At 53.8% G+C, this 20,795-nt stretch overlaps 1 protein-coding gene across 1 annotated transcript in view; it reads left to right on the top strand.

The window, feature by feature from the left end:
- LOC136653760 (vomeronasal type-2 receptor 26-like) overlaps positions 1-20,795 on the top strand; it is a 50,699-nt gene that overhangs the window by 10,398 nt on the left and 19,506 nt on the right. The window contains exon 7 of the mRNA XM_066630640.1: positions 2,920-2,924. Coding sequence (XP_066486737.1) covers positions 2,920-2,924 — 5 coding nt within the window. The remainder of the gene's footprint in view (positions 1-2,919; positions 2,925-20,795) is intronic.

Below are 20,795 nucleotides of genomic sequence, written 5' to 3'. Positions count from 1 at the left end.
AGAATACAAGAAGTTTGTATGTATTTGTCCAGCTATACTAGCTTCTATATTAAGTCCAGGCATGCGCCGCTTAATGACTGTTTGCTTAATGACGGACCACATATATGACGGTGGTCAAAGCACAACAAAGATGCTCTTAATGAGGCAATTGCATCTCCCATAGCTTGCAGCAGTGGGTCTGTTTACACAACAGAGAGACTCTTAATGCAAAGAAGAGGCAATCTATCTCCAGTAACCTGTGCAGTCAGCTAGTGTCTGGCAGGGAATGTCTGTTTATGCAACAAAGACAATGGATTGGACTGAATGCTCACTTAATGACCTAATCACATAACAATGGGGATTGCAGAACGTATCCCCATCGTTAAGTGGCACACACCTGTAATTTGATTTTGTACACAAAATCTGTATATAACCTTCTTATAAATCAATGGGAATTATTTGGGATTACCCCACAGTCTGAATTGAAAGGTTCAGGAAATAAATGAGATATGAGTAGCCAGTGCAAGATAGTCCCATATCACACCACATTTGGGCTATTCTGCATAACCCGTCAACATTATGCTCTCACTCTGTTGTCTGTAGACAACACTGTCTGACAGCACTTTGATCTTTTCCCCAAACCCCTGCAGCAGCATGGACTATTGATTGGAAGGATTTAGTGTGAAGGAACTTATGGTAGAATGAGTCTCACCATAAGTCTTGGTCACTGCTGGACTATTCTAAGCATGCTCAGAAAAGATCATTTTTTCCAAGAAGCCTGGGGACTCAGGAGTGACCAGGAAATGCACTTGCAGTAGAGCACTACATGATGACACAACATTGTCTTTACGGGAAATAAAAGAGTGGAATGGATCACTTCCAATGTTGACTTTGAGGTCTGTATGGCTGAAGTTCTCAGTCCTCAGTCACTCTTCTAGGAGTGAGGTTCAAGACAGAGATCAGTCACACCTGCTCCCATTCCTCTCGTTCATCTCCCTACATGGGGCTCCCCCTGAAGACAATCCAGAACCTGTGGTTGACAGAATGTGGAAGCCAAGCTTCTCTCTAGAGTCCATTGGTCTGATGCATTATGCCAAGGGATGGGAGGGCTTTTCTTTTCCCCTACAGCAAACACTGGAGAAAGTTTCAACTGGAGCAAACACAGGAGAAAGTTTCCACCCACAATCCAGCATTGTGATGTTCAAGAATTCAGATAAAATGATATTTGTCGGTGCAGAACATTCTGAAAATACTAATCAACAGGGGCTTGACTCAAGTTGAGTCGCCGAGTCACTGCCCCCTACACTACCCCTAAAGCAGTCCTAATGGGGGCACTTTCTGGGCCTCCAAGTCACCTTTTGGTGACTCTAATAGACTTGAGTCAAATTGCCCCCTCTTCAAAAAGCCCCCCATAAAAAAGTGGGAAAAATGGAGCTATATCAGGAAGTGTGTGCATGTATTGGAGCTCTCTGAACACTGCCCTGCTATCCCTGCCCATCTGTAAAGAGGGCAGCAGGGGTGGAAGGAACTGAGTGAGAACTGGGACAGAAGCGTCAGCAGCTGGGAGGCTTGCCAAGACAACCTGATCCTTGGCAGCCTTACTCACAAGTAGTTCCATTTGCACCAGCCATTCAATGAGGGTGCCCTCCTCTGCTCCTAGACAGCAATAACAATCCCTACTATTTAAAAAAAAATGCCCACAAAGGATATCCAGGAGCAATGGAAACTGAGCATTCTATCACATCTTCAGATGTTGTTGAAGCCCTGACAGCATGTGTACAGAGAGGGGGCTGATTGTCATTGATCCAAGAGGGAATTCCACAACACCAAGAACACCCTTCCTGTGAATGCCACCCCCTTGCTTCAGTCCAAAGATTTGACAGTTAAACGTGACAAACTGTAAACTGTGTGGAGGCAGGAAGCAATACAACCCAGTGATGAGAGATATTTGAAAGAATCAGCTGAATTTCTTAAATATGAGATATAGCAAGAAGACAATATACATTGCAGTGACGTGTATGCAAACACTCCAACTCGTAGTTTCCATAGGACAGCCAGGAGATGGGCTGGAGTTCATGGGGGTGCCCAGGATGATGTGCCTATTTTTCCTCTCTCCTCACTAGGACACAGACCATAGCAACATTGGGGCTCTTCAGTCTAGAAAAGAGCTGCCTGAGGGGGCACGTGATTAAGACATACAAAATTATACAGGGTATGGATAGAGTGGATAGAGAGAGATGCTCTTTTCTCTCTCACATAGCACCAGAACTAGGGGACATCTGCTAAAACGGATTGTTGGGAGAGTTAGGAAAGAAGAAAATATTTTTTTGCCCAGCTTGTAATTAGTTTGTGGAACTTCTTGCCACAGGAAGTAGTGATGGCATCTTTCCTAGATGCCTTTAAAAGGGAATTGGAGAAATTTCTGGAGCAAATTGGATCCAGCGGGGCTCTTCTAATGTTCTTATGTTCTTACAGATTGCATTCAAGTTCAAATTTAGAAATTGGCATTGAATCTATATGCTGTTTGTTTCATTAATGACAGGATGATGAAACCTGTACCAGGTTGTACCAGCACATCCCAGCCTTGGAATTTGCAGTAAAGGTTAGTTGGCAACCTTCAGTCTCGAAAGACTATGGTATCGCGCTCTGAAAGGTGCTTCTGGAACAGCGTCTAGTGTGGCTGAAAAGGCCGATTCGGGAGTGACAATCCCTTCCACACTGGGAGCAAGTGCAGTCTGTCCCTGGCCTGTCTCCCTGGCTATGGGCCTTCCTTCTTTGCCTCTTAGCCTCAGACTGTTGGCCAAGTGTCTCTTCAAACTGGGAAAGGCCATGTTGCACAGCCTGCCTCCAAGCGGGCTGCTCAGAGGCCAGGGTTTCCCACTTGTTGAGGTCCACTCCTAAGGCCTTCAGATCCCTCTTGCAGATGTCCTTGTATCGCAGCTGTGGTCTACCTGTAGGGCGCTTTCCTTGCACGAGTTCTCCATAGAGGAGATCCTTTGGGATCCGGCCATCATCCATTCTCACGACATGACCAAGCCAACGCAGGCGTCTCTGTTTCAGTAGTGCATACATGCTAGGGATTCCAGCACGTTCCAGGACTGTGTTGTTTGAAACTTTGTCCTGCCAGGTGATGCCGAGAATACGTCGGAGGCAGCGCATGTGGAAAGCATTCAGTTTCCTCTCCTGTTGTGAGCGAAGAGTCCATGACTCGCTGCAGTACAGAAGTGTACTCAGGACGCAAGCTCTGTAGACCTGGATCTTGGTATGTTCCGTCAGCTTCTTGTTGGACCAGACTCTCTTTGTGAGTCTGGAAAATGTGGTAGCTGCTTTACCGATGCGTTTGTTTAGCTCGTTATCGAGAGAAAGAGTGTCGGAGATCGTTGAGCCAAGGTACACAAAGTCATGGACAACCTCCAGTTCATGCTAAGAGATTGTAATGCAGGGAGGTAAGTCCACATCCTGAACCATGTCCTGTGTTTTCTTAAGGCTGATTGTCAGTCCAAAATCTTGGCAGGCCTTGCTAAAACGATACATGAGCTGCTGGAGATCTTTGGCAGAGTGGGTAGTGATAGCTGCATCGTTGGCAAAGAGGAAGTCACGCAGACATTTCAGCTGGACTTTGGACTTTGCTCTCAGTCTGGAGAGGTTGAAGAGCTTTCCATCTGATCTGATCTGGTCCGGAGATAGATGCCTTCTGTTGTAGTTCCAAAGGCCTGCTTCAGCAGGACAGCGAAGAAGATCCCAAACAAGGTTGGTGCAAGAACACAGCCCTGCTTCACGCCACTTCGGATGTCAAAGGGGTGTGATGTGGAGCCATCAAAGACAACAGTGCCCTTCATGTCCTTCTGGAAGGATCTGATAATGCTTAGGAGCCTGGGTGGACATCCAATCTTGGGGAGAATCTTGAAGAGGCCATCCCTGCTGACCAGGTCGAAAGCCTTCGTGAGATCTATGAAGGCTATAAAGAGTGGCTGTCGTTGTTCCCTGCATTTCTCCTGCAGTTGTCTAAGGGAGAATACCATATCAGTGGTGGACCTGTTGGCTCGGAATCCACACTGCGATTCTGGATAAACGCTCTCTGCAAGTACCTGGAGCCTCTTTAGTGCAACTCGGGCAAACAACTTTCCTACAACGCTAAGGAGAGAGATGCCACGGTAGTTGTTGCAGTCACCCCTGTCACCTTTGTTCTTGTACAGCGTGATGATGTTTGCATCCCTCATGTCTTGAGGTACTCCACCTTCTCTCCAGCAGAGACAAAGGATTTCATGCAGCTCAGTGATGATGATCTCTTTGCAGCACTTTAGGACTTCAGCAGGGATGCTGTCTTTTCCAGGTGCCTTGCCAAAGGCAAGGGAGTCCAGGGCCACGTGAAGTTCTTCTAGGGTTGGTTCACTGTCAAGCTCCTCCAGCACAGGCAGGCACTCAATGTTGTTCAGCGCTTCTTCGGTGACTACATTTTCTCTGGAATATAGCTCAGAGTAGTGCTGCACCCAGCGTTCCATCTGCTGCGCCCGATCCTGGATGACCTCGCCTGTTGCAGACTTCAGAGGGGCAATTTTCTTCTGTGTTGGGCCTAGGGCCTGCTTGATACCATCATACATCCACTTGATGTTGCCCGTGTCAGCTGCTATCTGTATCTCGGAACAGAGCTGGAGCCAGTAGTCGTTAACACATCTCCTGGCAGTCTGCTGGACTTTGCTGCGAGCACCTTGGAGGACCTGCAGGTTGCGCTCACTGGGACAGGCCTTGTATGCTGCTTGAGCTCTCCTCTTTTCCTCAATGACTGGTGTCAACTCCTCAGAGTGGGCTTCAAACCAGTCTGCTGTCTTGTTGGTCTTCTTGCCAAATATGGACAGGGCGTTGTTGTAAACGGCATTCTTGAAATGTTCCCATCTGTTGGATGCGTTTGCATCGACCGGGCCTGGAAGAAATTCCTCAAGCGCTCATGCAAATTCCTCCACTTTTCTCTGATCCCGTGTCTTGCTCGTATCAATGTGAGGTCTTCCTTCCCTTTTCGTGTGATACAGTCGCTTTGTTTGCAGTTTCACTCTGCTGCACACCAGCGAGTGGTCGGTGTCACAGGCAGCACCCTGATAGCTGCGTGTGATCTTGATGCTGGAAAGGCTGGAGCGTCTGGTGAGAATCAGGTCGAGCTGGTGCCAGTGCTTTGATCTTGGGTGTCTCCAAGAGACTCTATGTTGGAGCTTCGTGTTGAAGAACGTGTTGCTGACACAGAGACCGTGATGACAGCAAAACTCTAGCAGGCGTTGGCCATTTTCGTTCATCTTCCCAGTGCCGAACTGACCTAAGCAAGTGGGCCACGAACTGTTATCAGCACCAACTCTAGCGTTGAAATCGCCGAGGATGAACAATGGCTCTTTTACGGGGATCTTCTTGATAGTGGTGGCCAGGTCATCATAAAATTTGTCTTTGGCTTCTGCTGGAGAAGACAGAGTCGGTGCATAAGCACTGATGAGAGTGACAGGTCCTGCTGATGACTGGAGCTGCAGGGACAAAATTCTTTCACTTCCCACAGTAGGTGGGATGATGGATTTCAGCAGGGTATTTCTGACAGCAAAGCCAACACCATGTTCCCTGGTTTCGTTTGGTGGTTTTCCCTGCCAGAAGAATGAGAAATTTCGCTCCTTGACAGATCCGGAATCTGGCAGCCTTGTCTCTTGAAGGGCGATGATGTCCATCTGCAGTCTGCTCAGCTCCATGTCGATGACAGCTGTTTTGCGTGCATCGTCTATTGCTTGCAGGTCATCAGAGAAGCCAGGTGTCATTGTCCTTACATTCCAGGTGCCCAGCTTTAGGGCAGGAGTTTTCTGTTTTCTATTGCATGGTGCAGAGTTGTCATCCGCTTGTCGGTTTTCACCCTAAACCCCACGCACCCCGTGAGGTTAACGGACCGTGGCGAGGCAACACCTTACTGGCTGGGGACTGCCCAGCTTAAGGCGGGCGGTAGCTGCCCAATGAGATGCAATGATCTCTCCCACCTTCGGAAGCAGCCCCTGGCGTCATGCCCTACGCCAATCGAGCAAAGACTTATAACCGGTAACTGCTGCTTCCCGTGTTGTGCCGACGACGTATGGCGAAGTTGGAGTGTCCTCTCCAGTGCGCGAAGCCTGGGTAAAGAAGGCGTGGAGGATAGGCTGTTACCCATGCAGCAAATCCCCCCTCTCCACGTCGCTGGAATGGTCCAATGGAAAGGCAGAAGCCAATACGGTTGGTTCCAGCAGCGTCGCAGGAGTTGCCAGAACATGACTGTGTGCAGCCACGAACCGCCTGAGGGACTCCAGCTCCTGATTTTGCCTCGAGGTTGACTCCTGAAGCCTTTTCCACAACTGGATGTAGCCACAAGGCAGTGGAGGTTTGGAATCAGAGTTTTCCTTCTCTTAGATGGAAACCCCTCTCGTGCCCCTCCCCCTGCATCCCGTCTGCCTCACCACTGCTCCCTTTTCAACTTCCTGATAGCCACAAACCCCTCTCCTGCCCCTCCCACTGCATCCCGTCTGCCTCACCACTGCTCCCTTTTCAACTTCCTGATACACAGAAACCCCTCTCCTGCCCCTCCCCCCTGCATCCCGTCTGCCTCACCACTGCTCCCTTTTCAACTTCCTGATACACACAAACCCCTCTCCTGCCCCTCCCCCTGCATCATAAGAACATAAGAACATAAGAACAGCCCCACTGGATCAGGCCATAGGCCCATCTAGTCCAGCTTCCTGTATCTCACAGCGGCCCACCAAATGCCCCAGGGAGCACACCAGATAACAAGAGACCTCATCCTGGTGCTCTCCCCTACATCTGGCATTCTGACTTAACCCATTTCTAAAATCAGGAGGTTGCGCATACACATCATGGCTTGTACCCCGTAATGGCTTTTTCCTCCAGAAACTTGTCCAATCCCCTTTTAAAGGCGTCTAGGCTAGACGCCAGCACCACATCCTGTGGCAAGGAGTTCCACAGACCGACCACACGCTGAGTAAAGAAATATTTTCTTTTGTCTGTCCTAACCCGCCCAACACTCAATTTTAGTGGATGTCCCCTGGTTCTGGTATTATGTGAGAGTGTAAAGAGCATCTCCCTATCCACTCTGTCCATCCCCTGCATAATTTTGTATGTCTCAATCATGTCCCCCCTCAAGCGTCTCTTTTCTAGGCTGAAGAGGCCCAAACGCTGTAGCCTTTCCTCATAAGGAAGGTGCCCCAGCCCCGTAATCATCTTAGTCGCTCTCTTTTGCACCTTTTCCATTTCCACTATGTCTTTTTTGAGATGCGGCGACCAGAACTGGACACAATACTCCAGGTGTGGCCTTACCATCGATTTGTACAACGGCATTATAATACTAACCGTTTTGTTCTCAATACCCTTCCTAATGATCCCAAGCATAGAATTGGCCTTCTTCACTGCCGCCGCACATTGGGTCGACACTTTCATCGACCTGTCCACCACCACCCCAAGATCTCTCTCCTGATCTGTCACAGACAGCTCAGAACCCATCAGCCTATATCTAAAGTTTTGATTTTTTGCCCCAATGTGCATGACTTTACACTTACTGACATTGAAGCGCATCTGCCATTTTGCTGCCCATTCTGCCAGTCTGGAGAGATCCTTCTGGAGCTCCTCACAATCACTTCTGGTCTTTACCACTCGGAAAAGTTTGGTGTCGTCTGCAAACTTAGCCACTTCACTGCTCAACCCTGTCTCCAGGTCATTTATGAAGAGGTTGAAAAGCACCGGTCCCAGGACAGATCCTTGGGGCACACCGCTTTTCACCTCTCTCCATTGTGAAAATTGCCCATTGACACCCACTCTCTGCTTCCTGGCCTCCAACCAGTTCTCAATCCACGAGAGGACCTGTCCTCTAATTCCCTGACTGTGGAGTTTTTTCAGTAGCCTTTGGTGAGGGACCGTGTCAAATGCCTTCTGAAAGTCCAGATATATAATGTCCACGGGTTCTCCCGCATCCACATGCCTGTTGACCTTTTCAAAGAATTCTATAAGGTTCGTGAGGCAAGACTTACCCTTACAGAAGCCATGCTGACTCTCCCTCAGCAAGGCCTGTTCGTCTATGTGTTTTGAGATCCTATCTTTGATGAGGCATTCCACCATCTTACCCGGTATGGATGTTAGGCTGACCGGCCTATAGTTTCCCGGGTCCCCCCTCTTTCCCTTTTTAAAAATAGGCGTGACATTTGCTATCCTCCAATCTTCTGGTACCGTGGCCGTTTTGAGGGACAAGTTGCATACCTTAGTCAAGAGATCTGCAACTTCATTCTTCAATTCCTTAATAACCCTTGGGTGTATGCCATCAGGGCCCGGTGACTTATTGATCTTTAATTTATCAATGAGGTCTGAAACATCTTCTCTTTTAACCTCTATCTGACTTAACTCCTCGGTTAGGAGGGGCCGTTCGGGCAGCGGTATCTGCCCGAGGTCTTCTGCCGTGAAGACAGATGCAAAGAACTCATTTAATTTCTCTGCCATCTCTAAGTCTCCTTTTATCTCCCCTTTCCCTCCCTCACCATCCAGAGGGCCAACCGCTTCTCTGGCGGGTTTCCTGCTTCTAACATATTTGAAGAAGCTTTTATTATTCCCCTTAATGTTGCTGGCCATGCGTTCCTCATAGTCTCGCTTGGCCTCCCCTATCACCTTCTTACATTTCTTTTGCCACAGTTTATGTTCCTTTTTATTCTCTTCATTAGGGCAAGACTTCCATTTACGGAAGGAAGCTTCCTTGCCCTTCACAGCCTCTCTAACTTGGCTGGTTAGCCATGCGGGCACTCTCCTGGATTTAGTGGAACCCTTCTTTCTTTGCGGTATACACCTCTGCTGGGCCTCTATTACTGTTGTTTTAAGCAGCCTCCATGCACTCTGGAGAGACTGGACTCTTTTTACCCTCCCTTTCAACCTCCTTCTAACCAGCCTCCTCATTTGAGGGAAGTCCGCCCGTCGGAAGTCAAGGGTTTTTGTTAGAGATTTGCCTGGTATTCTTCCCCCAACGTGCACATCAAAACGGATCGCAGCATGATCACTGTTCCCCAATGGCTCAGTAACGTTTACATCTCTAACCAGGTCCTGCGTACTGCCAAAATTAAATCCAGAGTCACCTGGCCTCTGGTGGGCTCCTTGACTAGCTGATCTAAGCCACAGTCATTTAGCACGTCAAGAAATCCGGTTTCCTTATCGTGTCCAGAACACAAATTGACCCAGTCAATATGAGGATAATTGAAGTCCCCCATGATTACAACCCTGTCCTTCCTTGTCACCTCCCTGATCTGTTTCCTCATTTCAAGGTCCCCATCAGATTTCTGGTCTGGAGGACGATAGCACGCCCCCAGTATTACATCGCTGCACAAGCCTGGTAATTTAACCCACAGAGATTCTACGGTGGAGTCGGACCCACCTTCAATCTCTACTTTGCTGGATTCTATCCCTTCCTTAACATAAAGGGCCACCCCACCTCCAACACGCCCCTGCCTGTCCCTCCTGTAGAGTTTATAGCCCGGGATTGCGGTATCCCACTGATTCTCCGCATTCCACCAGGTTTCCGTTATGCCCACTATGTCAATATTTTCCCTTGTCACCAGACATTCCAGTTCTCCCACCTTTGCTCGTAGACTTCGGGCATTCGCATAAAAGCATTTATACACGGAATGCCCCAGGATGGGCTGCTTATTTGCTCCTTTGTCCCCGCATCCTCTCATTGTGCCAAACCGTCTATCACATCCCATCACCCTACCTTTCCCAATTTCTTCTCCTACCCTGCCTTTGTCTTGTTGTTCTCTAACCTCCCCATCCTCATCCCATAGGGATGAGGAGTCCCGAACCGGATGCCCCTCGGCTCCTGTCGGCCTTCCCCCAGGGATCAGTTTAAAAGCTGCTCTGCCACCTTTTTAATGTTATGCGCCAGCAGTCTGGTTCCATTCTGGTTCAAATGGAGCCCGTCCCTCTTGTACAGGCCCTGCTTGTCCCAAAACGTTCCCCAGTGCCTAACGAATCTAAACCCCTCCTCCCTACACCACCGTCTCATCCACGCATTGAGACCCCTGATCTCCGCCTGCCTAGCTGGCCCTGCGCGTGGAACAGGTAGCACTTCAGAGAACGCTACCTTTGAGGTCCTGGCTTTCAGCTTCCTGCCTAAAAGCCTAAATTTGGCCTCCAGGACCTCCCAGCTACACTTGCCCACGTCGTTGGTGCCGACATGCACCACAGCCGCTACCTCTCCCCCAGCACTGTCTACTAGCCTGTCTAGACGAGAAGTGATGTCCGCAACCTTCGCACCAGGCAGGCAAGTCACCATGCGGTCCTCACATCCGTCGCAAACCCCCCTCTCTATGTTTCTAATAATCGAATCCCCCACTACAAGAAGCCCCCGACCCCCCTCCCGCCGAGGAGTATCCCGAGTGCGCTCGGATACGGGCCCATCCCCTGGAGAAGGGATCCCCCCTAGGGGATTGTTTCCCTCCTCTCCAGGATGACGTCCTCCAGTCCCGAGACTTCCCACCCGGGCAGCCGAGGAGCTGCACGCCTGAGGTTGGGATGAAGCCTGATCGTCCCCGGAAGTCTCCCCACGGTCCTCCTCTGGCTGCCTGCGCTTCTCCAGGTCGGCCACCAAGGCTTCAAGGGAGCGGACGCGTTCCCTGAGAGCCTGGAGCTCCTTGCACCGAGGACACACCCATGACTTATGCCCCAGAGGCATATAATCATACATGTGGCACTCCATGCAGAACACTGGATAGCCCCCACCCTGCTGCTGGCTGTCTGACTGCATAGCTTTTTTGTTATTGTTTTGTTGTTTTATTTAGGGGTCCTTTTAAAAACCGTACACTGGATAGCAGCCCTCTTCTCAAGGGAAGAGGAAGGGCAGTGTATGGGGCCCTGGCCTCCTCGCCCTGCTGCTGAACTCGCCCAGATGCTAAACTCTTGTGCCTTACCTGGCACTTAGTTCCCAGAGGCACTGGGTTCCCAGAGGCCACACGCGTCTGCAGAGAGCCTCACGCGATGGCCCGCCTAGCTTTATACTCCTGGCTGGCTCCTCCTCCCTCCTTCCTTCCTGATTGAAAGGGGGCTGGCCTTCCCAGGTGAGTTTACAAAAGCTCAGGAAGGCAAATGGCTGCTGATGGGCGTGACCTACTCTGCAGGCTCCTGAATGGACTGCTTGGATTAGCCTAATGGGGCTCTTAATGGGTTGGGAATTGGCCCTTCCTAGGTCCTTTCCCTCCTAGTTCTGTTCTCTTAGGCTGGACTGTTTTTGTAACCTCAAGCTAGTTTTTATTTGGGTTTGTTTAATTATTTATTGCTCTCTAGATCCTGTGTCCCAATTTACTGACCTGTTTAGGTTATGTTCTAACTTAGATTAGGTTTAACGTGGGTTAAGTATAGGTTTAATTTAAACAAGTAGAAAACCTGCTTTTCACTTTATCCTCCTCCCTTCCTTCGATTAAGTGCTACCTTAGGTGCAGCTAACTTTCAATTTTGATTTAAATGCCTGACCCTTGGGCACTTACTCACGAGTAGGACTCTGCTCTTACTCACGAGTAGGACTCTGCTCCTGCTCACGAGTAGCCCTATGTACCTCCCTTAGGTGCTAACTTTCAATTTTGATTTAAGGTTGCTTTAAAGGTAAGGTTAAGGTTAGAAGACAGGGAGTTAGAAAGACAAAGCGTTAGAATGAGTACACTTACCTCCTCCTCCTGCTCCTGCTCCTCCTCCTCTCCTTCTCCAAAACTCAGAGGTCTAATTGCCTTCTCCTCTCCCAGATGCTAAACTCTTGTGCCTTACCTGGCACTTACTTCCCAGAGGCACTTGGTTCCCAGAGGCCACACGCGTCTGCCTCACCACTGCTCCCTGTTCAACTTCCTGATACACACAAACCCCTCTCCTGCCCCTCCCCCTGCATCCCGTCTGCCTCACCACTGCTCCCTATTCAACTTCCTGATACACACAAACCCCACTCCTGCCCCTCCCCCTGCATCCCGTCTGCCTCACCACTGCTCCCTGTTTAACTTCCTGATACACACAAACCCCTCTCCTGCCCCTCCCCCTGCATCCCGTCTGACTCACCACTGCTCCTTGTTCAACTTCCTGATACACACAAACCCCTCTCCTGCCCCTCCCCCTGCATCCCGTCTGCCTCACCACTGCTCCCTGTTCAACTTCCTGATACACACAAACCCCACTCCTGCCCCTCCCCCTGCATCCCGTCTGCCTCACCACTGCTCCCTGTTTAACTTCCTGATACACACCAACCCCTCTCCTGCCCCTCCCCCTGCATCCCGTCTGACTCACCACTGCTCCTTGTTCAACTTCCTGATACACACAAACCCCTCTCCTGCCCCTCCCCCTGCATCCCGTCTGCCTCACCACTGCTCCCTATTCAACTTCCTGATACACACAAACCCCACTCCTGCCCCTCCCTCCTGCATCCCGTCTGCCTCACCACTGCTCCCTGTTCAACTTCCTGATACACACAAACCCCTCTCCTGCCCCTCCCCCTGCATCCCGTCTGCCTCACCACTGCTCCCTATTCAACTTCCTGATACACACAAACCCCACTCCTGCCCCTCCCCCTGCATCCCGTCTGCCTCACCACTGCTCCCTGTTCAACTTCCTGATACACACAAACCCCTCTCCTGCCCCTCCCCCTTCATCCCGTCTGCATCACCACTGCTCCCTGTTCAACTTCCTGATACACACAAACCCCTCTCCTGCCCCTCCTCCTGCATCCCGTCTGCCTCACCACTGCTCCCTGTTTAACTTCCTGATACACACAAACCCCTCTCCTGCCCCTCCCCCCTGCATCCCGTCTGCCTCACCACTGCTCCCTGTTCAACTTCCTGATACACACAAACCCCTCTCCTGCCCCTCCCCCTGCATCCCGTCTGACTCACCACTGCTCCCTGTTTAACTTCCTGATACACACAAACCCCTCTCCTGCCCCTCCCCCCTGCATCCCGTCTGCCTCACCACTGCTCCCTGTTCAACTTCCTGATACACACAAACCCCTCTCCTGCCCCTCCCCCTTCATCCCGTCTGCCTCACCACTGCTCCCTGTTTAACTTCCTGATACACACAAACCCCTCTCCTGCCCCTCCCCCTGCATCCCGTCTGACTCACCACTGCTCCCTGTTCAACTTCCTGATACACACAAACCCCTCTCCTGCCCCTCCCCCTTCATCCCGTCTGCATCACCACTGCTCCCTGTTTAACTTCCTGATACACACAAACCCCTCTCCTGCCCCTCACCCTGCATCCCGTCTGACTCACCACTGCTCCCTGTTCAACTTCCTGATACACACAAACCCCTCTCCTGCCCCTCCCCCCTGCATCCCGTCTGCCTCACCACTGCTCCCTGTTTAACTTCCTGATACACACAAACCCCTCTCCTGCCCCTCCCCCTGCATCCCGTCTGCCTCACCACTGCTCCCTGTTTAACTTCCTGATACACACAAACCCCTCTCCTGCCCCTCCCCCTGCATCCCGTCTGCCTCACCACTGCTCCCTGTTCAACTTCCTGATACACACAAACCCCTCTGCTGCCCCTCCCCCTGCATCCCGTCTGCCTCACCACTGCTCCCTGTTCAACTTCCTGATACACACAAACCCCTCTCCTGCCCCTCCCCCCTGCATCCCGTCTGCCTCACCACTGCTCCCTGTTTAACTTCCTGATACACACAAACCCCTCTCCTGCCCCTCCCCCTGCATCCCGTCTGCCTCACCACTGCTCCCTGTTCAACTTCCTGATACACACAAACCCCTCTCCTGCCCCTCCCCCTGCATCCCGTCTGACTCACCACTGCTCCTTGTTCAACTTCCTGATACACACAAACCCCTCTCCTGCCCCTCCCCCTGCATCCCGTCTGCCTCACCACTGCTCCCTGTTCAACTTCCTGATACACACAAACCCCACTCCTGCCCCTCCCCCTGCATCCCGTCTGCCTCACCACTGCTCCCTGTTTAACTTCCTGATACACACCAACCCCTCTCCTGCCCCTCCCCCTGCATCCCGTCTGACTCACCACTGCTCCTTGTTCAACTTCCTGATACACACAAACCCCTCTCCTGCCCCTCCCCCTGCATCCCGTCTGCCTCACCACTGCTCCCTATTCAACTTCCTGATACACACAAACCCCACTCCTGCCCCTCCCTCCTGCATCCCGTCTGCCTCACCACTGCTCCCTGTTCAACTTCCTGATACACACAAACCCCTCTCCTGCCCCTCCCCCTGCATCCCGTCTGCCTCACCACTGCTCCCTATTCAACTTCCTGATACACACAAACCCCACTCCTGCCCCTCCCCCTGCATCCCGTCTGCCTCACCACTGCTCCCTGTTCAACTTCCTGATACACACAAACCCCTCTCCTGCCCCTCCCCCTTCATCCCGTCTGCATCACCACTGCTCCCTGTTCAACTTCCTGATACACACAAACCCCTCTCCTGCCCCTCCTCCTGCATCCCGTCTGCCTCACCACTGCTCCCTGTTTAACTTCCTGATACACACAAACCCCTCTCCTGCCCCTCCCCCCTGCATCCCGTCTGCCTCACCACTGCTCCCTGTTCAACTTCCTGATACACACAAACCCCTCTCCTGCCCCTCCCCCTGCATCCCGTCTGACTCACCACTGCTCCCTGTTTAACTTCCTGATACACACAAACCCCTCTCCTGCCCCTCCCCCCTGCATCCCGTCTGCCTCACCACTGCTCCCTGTTCAACTTCCTGATACACACAAACCCCTCTCCTGCCCCTCCCCCTTCATCCCGTCTGCCTCACCACTGCTCCCTGTTTAACTTCCTGATACACACAAACCCCTCTCCTGCCCCTCCCCCTGCATCCCGTCTGACTCACCACTGCTCCCTGTTCAACTTCCTGATACACACAAACCCCTCTCCTGCCCCTCCCCCTTCATCCCGTCTGCATCACCACTGCTCCCTGTTTAACTTCCTGATACACACAAACCCCTCTCCTGCCCCTCCCCCTGCATCCCGTCTGCCTCACCACTGCTCCCTGTTTAACTTCCTGATACACACAAACCCCTCTCCTGCCCCTCCCCCTGCATCCCGTCTGCCTCACCACTGCTCCCTGTTCAACTTCCTGATACACACAAACCCCTCTGCTGCCCCTCCCCCTGCATCCCGTCTGCCTCACCACTGCTCCCTGTTCAACTTCCTGATACACACAAACCCCTCTCCTGCCCCTCCCCCCTGCATCCCGTCTGCCTCACCACTGCTCCCTGTTTAACTTCCTGATACACACAAACCCCTGTCCTGCCCCTCCCCCTGCATCCCGTCTGCCTCACCACTGCTCCCTGTTCAACTTCCTGATACACACAAACCCCTCTCCTGCCCCTCCCCCTGCATCCCGTCTGCCTCACCACTGCTCCCTGTTCAACTTCCTGATACACACAAACCCCTCTGCTGCCCCTCCCCCTGCATCCCGTCTGCCTCACCACTGCTCCCTGTTCAACTTCCTGATACACATAAACCCCTCTCCTGCCCCTCCCCCTGCATCCCGTCTGCCTCACCACTGCTCCCTGTTTAACTTCCTGATACACACAAACCCCTCTCCTGCCCCTCCCCCTGCATCCCGTCTGCCTCACCACTGCTCCCTGTTTAACTTCCTGATACACACAAACCCCTCTCCTGCCCCTCCCCCTGCATCCCGTCTGCCTCACCACTGCTCCCTGTTCAACTTCCTGATACACACAAACCCCTCTCCTGCCCCTCCCCCCTGCATCCCGTCTGCCTCACCACTGCTCCCTGTTCAACTTCCTGATACACACAAACCCCTCTCCTGCCCCTCCCCCTGCATCCCGCCTGCCTCACCACTGCTCCCTGTTCAACTTCCTGATACAAACAAACCCCTCTCCTGCCCCTCCCCCCTGCATCCCGTCTGCCTCACCACTGCTCCCTGTTCAACTTCCTGATACACACAAACCCCTCTGCTGCCCCTCCCCCTGCATCCCGTCTGCCTCACCACTGCTCCCTGTTTAACTTCCTGATACACACAAACCCCTCTCCTGCCCCTCCCCCTTGCATCCCGTCTGACTCACCACTGCTCCCTGTTCAACTTCCTGATATACACAAACCCCACTCCTGCCCCTCCCCCTGCATCCCGTTTGCCTCACCACTGCTTCCTGTTTAACTTCCTGATACACACAAACCCCTCTCCTGCCCCTCCCCCTGCATCCCGTCTGCCTCACCACTGCTCCCTGTTCAACTTCCTGATACACACAAACCCCTCTCCTGCCCCTCCCCCTGCATCCCGTCTGCCTCACCTCTGCTCCCTGTTCAACTTCCTGATAGCCACAAACCCCTCTCCTGCCCCTCCCCCTGCATCCCGTCTGCCTCACCACTGCTCCCTGTTCAACTTCCTGATACACACAAACCCCTCTCCTGCCCCTCCCCCCTGCATCCCGTCTGCCTCACCACTGCTCCCTGTTCAACTTCCTGATACACACAAACCCCTCTCCTGCCCCTCCCCCTGCATCCCGTCTGCCTCACCACTGCTCCCTGTTCAACTTCCTGATACACACAAACCCCTCTCCTGCCCCTCCCCCTGCATCCCGTCTGCCTCACCACTGCTCCCTGTTCAACTTCCTGATACACACAAACCCCTCTCCTGCCCCTCCCCCTGCATCCCGTCTGCCTCACCACTGCTCCCTGTTCAACTTCCTGAAACACACAAACCCCTCTCCGGCCCTCCCCCTGCATCCCGTCTGCCTCACCACTGCTCCCTGTTCAACTTCCTGATACACACAAACCCCTCTCCTGCCCCTCCCCCTGCATCCCGTCTGCCTCACCACTGCTCCCTGTTCAACTTCCTGATACACACAAACCCCTCTCCTGCCCCTCCCCCCTGCATCCCGTCTGCCTCACCACTGCTCCCTGTTCAACTTCCTGATACACACAAACCCCTCTCCTGCCCCTCCCCCCTGCATCCCTTCTGCCTCACCACTGCTCCCTGTTCAACTTCCTGATACACACAAACCCCTCTCCGGCCCTCCCCCTGCATCCCGTCTGCCTCACCACTGCTCCCTGTTCAACTTCCTGATACACACAAACCCCTCTCCTGCCCCTCCCCCTGCATCCCGTCTGCCTCACCACTGCTCCCTGTTCAACTTCCTGATACACACAAACCCCTCTGCTGCCCCTCCCCCTGCATCCCGTCTGCCTCACCACTGCTCCCTGTTCAACTTCCTGATACACACAAACCCCTCTCCTGCCCCTCCCCCTGCATCCCGTCTGCCTCACCACTGCTCCCTGTTCAACTTCCTGATACACACAAACCCCTCTCCTGCCCCTCCCCCTGCATCCCGTCTGCCTCACCACTGCTCCCTGTTCAACTTCCTGATACACACAAACCCCTCTCCTGCCCCTCCCCCTGCATCCCGTCTGCCTCACCACTGCTCCCTGTTCAACTTCCTGATACACACAAACCCCTCTCCTGCCCCTCCCCCCTGCATCCCGTCTGCCTCACCACTGCTCCCTGTTCAACTTCCTGATACACACAATCCCCTCTCCGGCCCTCCCCCTGCATCCCGTCTGCCTCACCACTGCTCCCTGTTCAACTTCCTGATACACACAAACCCCTCTCCTGCCCCTCCCCCTGCATCCCGTCTGCCTCACCACTGCTCCCTGTTCAACTTCCTGATACACACAAACCCCTCTCCTGCCCCTCCCCCTGCATCCCGTCTGCCTCACCACTGCTCCCTGTTCAACTTCCTGATACACACAAACCCCTCTCCGGCCCTCCCCCTGCATCCCGTCTGCCTCACCACTGCTCCCTGTTCAACTTCCTGATACACACAAACCCCTCTCCTGCCCCTCCCCCTGCATCCCGTCTGCCTCACCACTGCTCCCTGTTCAACTTCCTGATACACACAAACCCCTCTCCTGCCCCTCCCCCCTGCATCCCGTCTGCCTCACCACTGCTCCCTGTTCAACTTCCTGATACACACAAACCCCTCTCCTGCCCCTCCCCCCTGCATCCCTTCTGCCTCACCACTGCTCCCTGTTCAACTTCCTGATACACACAAACCCCTCTCCTGCCCCTCCCCCTGCATCCCGTCTGCCTCACCACTGCTCCCTGTTCAACTTCCTGATACACACAAACCCCTCTCCTGCCCCTCCCCCTGCATCCCGTCTGCCTCACCACTGCTCCCTGTTCAACTTCCTGATACACACAAACCCCTCTCCGGCCCTCCCCCTGCATCCCGTCTGCCTCACCACTGCTCCCTGTTCAACTTCCTGATACACACAAACCCCTCTCCTGCCCCTCCCCCTGCATCCCGTCTGCCTCACCACTGCTCCCTGTTCAACTTCCTGATACACACAAACCCCTCTCCTGCCCCTCCCCCCTGCATCCCGTCTGCCTCACCACTGCTCCCTGTTCAACTTCCTGATACACACAAACCCCTCTCCTGCCCCTCCCCCCTGCATCCCTTCTGCCTCACCACTGCTCCCTGTTCAACTTCCTGATACACACAAACCCCTCTCCGGCCCTCCCCCTGCATCCCGTCTGCCTCACCACTGCTCCCTGTTCAACTTCCTGATACACACAAACCCCTCTCCTGCCCCTCCCCCCTGCATCCCGTCTGCCTCACCACTGCTCCCTGTTCAACTTCCTGATACACACAATCCCCTCTCCGGCCCTCCCCCTGCATCCCGTCTGCCTCACCACTGCTCCCTGTTCAACTTCCTGATACACACAAACCCCTCTCCTGCCCCTCCCCCCTGCATCCCGTCTGCCTCACCACTGCTCCCTGTTCAACTTCCTGATACACACAAACCCCTCTCCTGCCCCTCCCCCTGCATCCCGTCTGCCTCACCACTGCTCCCTGTTCAACTTCCTGATACACACAAACCCCTCTCCTGCCCCTCCCCCCTGCATCCCGTCTGCCTCACCACTGCTCCCTGTTCAACTTCCTGATACACACAAACCCCTCTCCGGCCCTCCCCCTGCATCCCGTCTGCCTCACCACTGCTCCCTGTTCAACTTCCTGATACACACAATCCCCTCTCCGGCCCTCCCCCTGCATCCCGTCTGCCTCACCACTGCTCCCTGTTCAACTTCCTGATACACACAAACCCCTCTCCTGCCCCTCCCCCTGCATCCCGTCTGCCTCACCACTGCTCCCTGTTCAACTTCCTGATACACACAAACCCCTCTCCGGCCCTCCCCCTGCATCCCGTCTGCCTCACCACTGCTCCCTGTTCAACTTCCTGATACACACAAACCCCTCTCCTGCCCCTCCCCCTGCATCCCGTCTGCCTCACCACTGCTCCCTGTTCAACTTCCTGATACACACAAACCCCTCTCCTGCCCCTCCCCCCTGCATCCCGTCTGCCTCACCACTGCTCCCTGTTCAACTTCCTGATACACACAAACCCCTCTCCTGCCCCTCCCCCCTGCATCCCTTCTGCCTCACCACTGCTCCCTGTTCAACTTCCTGATACAAACAAACCCCTCTCCTGCCCCTCCCCCTGCATCCCGTCTGCCTCACCACTGCTCCCTGTTCAACTTCCTGATACACACAAACCCCTCTCCTGCCCCTCCCCCTGCATCCCGTCTGCCTCACCACTGCTCCCTGTTCAACTTCCTGATACACACAAACCCCTCTCCTGCCCCTCCCCCTGCATCCCGTCTGCCTCACCACTGCTCCCTGTTCAACTTCCTGATACACACAAACCCCTCTCCTGCCCCTCCCCCTGCAACCTGTTTGCCTCACCACTGCTCCCTGTTCAACTTCCTGATACACACAAACCCCTCTCCGGCCCTCCCCCTGCATCCCGTCTGCCTCACCACTGCTCCCTGTTCAACTTCCTGATACACACAAACCCCTCTCCTGCCCCTCCCCCTGCATCCCGTCTGCCTCACCACTGCTCCCTGTTCAACTTCCTGATACACACAAACCCCTCTCCTGCCCCTCCCCCCTGCATTCCGTCTGCCTCACCACTGCTCCCTGTTCAACTTCCTGATACACACAAACCCCTCTCCTGCCCCTCCCCCCTGCATCCCTTCTGCCTCACCACTGCTCCCTGTTCAACTTCCTGATACACACAAACCCCTCTCCGGCCCTCCCCCTGCATCCCGTCTGCCTCACCACTGCTCCCTGTTCAACTTCCTGATACACACAAACCCCTCTCCTGCCCCTCCCCCCTGCATCCCCTCTGCCTCACCACTGCTCCCTGTTCAACTTCCTGATACACACAATCCCCTCTCCGGCCCTCCCCCTGCATCCCGTCTGCCTCACCACTGCTCCCTGTTCAACTTCCTGATACACCCAAACCCCTCTCCTGCCCCTCCCCCCTGCATCCCTTCTGCCTCACCACTGCTCCCTGTTCAACTTCCTGATACACACAAACCCCTCTCCGGCCCTCCCCCTGCATCCCGTCTGCCTCACCACTGCTCCCTGTTCAACTTCCTGATACACACAAACCCCTCTCCTGCCCCTCCCACCTGCATCCCGTCTGCCTCACCACTGCTCCCTGTTCAACTTCCTGATACACACAATCCCCTCTCCGGCCCTCCCCCTGCATCCCGTCTGCCTCACCACTGCTCCCTGTTCAACTTCCTGATAAACACAAACCCCTCTCCTGCCCCTCCCCCCTGCATCCCGTCTGCCTCACCACTGCTCCCTGTTCAACTTCCTGATACACACAAACCCCTCTCCTGCCCCTCCCCCTGCATCCCGTCTGCCTCACCACTGCTCCCTGTTCAACTTCCTGATACACACAAACCCCTCTCCTGCCCCTCCCCCCTGCATCCCGTCTGCCTCACCACTGCTCCCTGTTCAACTTCCTGATA

The sequence above is a fragment of the Tiliqua scincoides genome, chromosome 5 (assembly GCF_035046505.1).
Source record: "Tiliqua scincoides isolate rTilSci1 chromosome 5, rTilSci1.hap2, whole genome shotgun sequence".
Lineage (NCBI taxonomy): Eukaryota > Metazoa > Chordata > Lepidosauria > Squamata > Scincidae > Tiliqua > Tiliqua scincoides.
The sequence above is the reverse complement of the archived record's forward strand: the minus strand, read 5'-3'. Positions and strand labels throughout refer to the sequence as shown.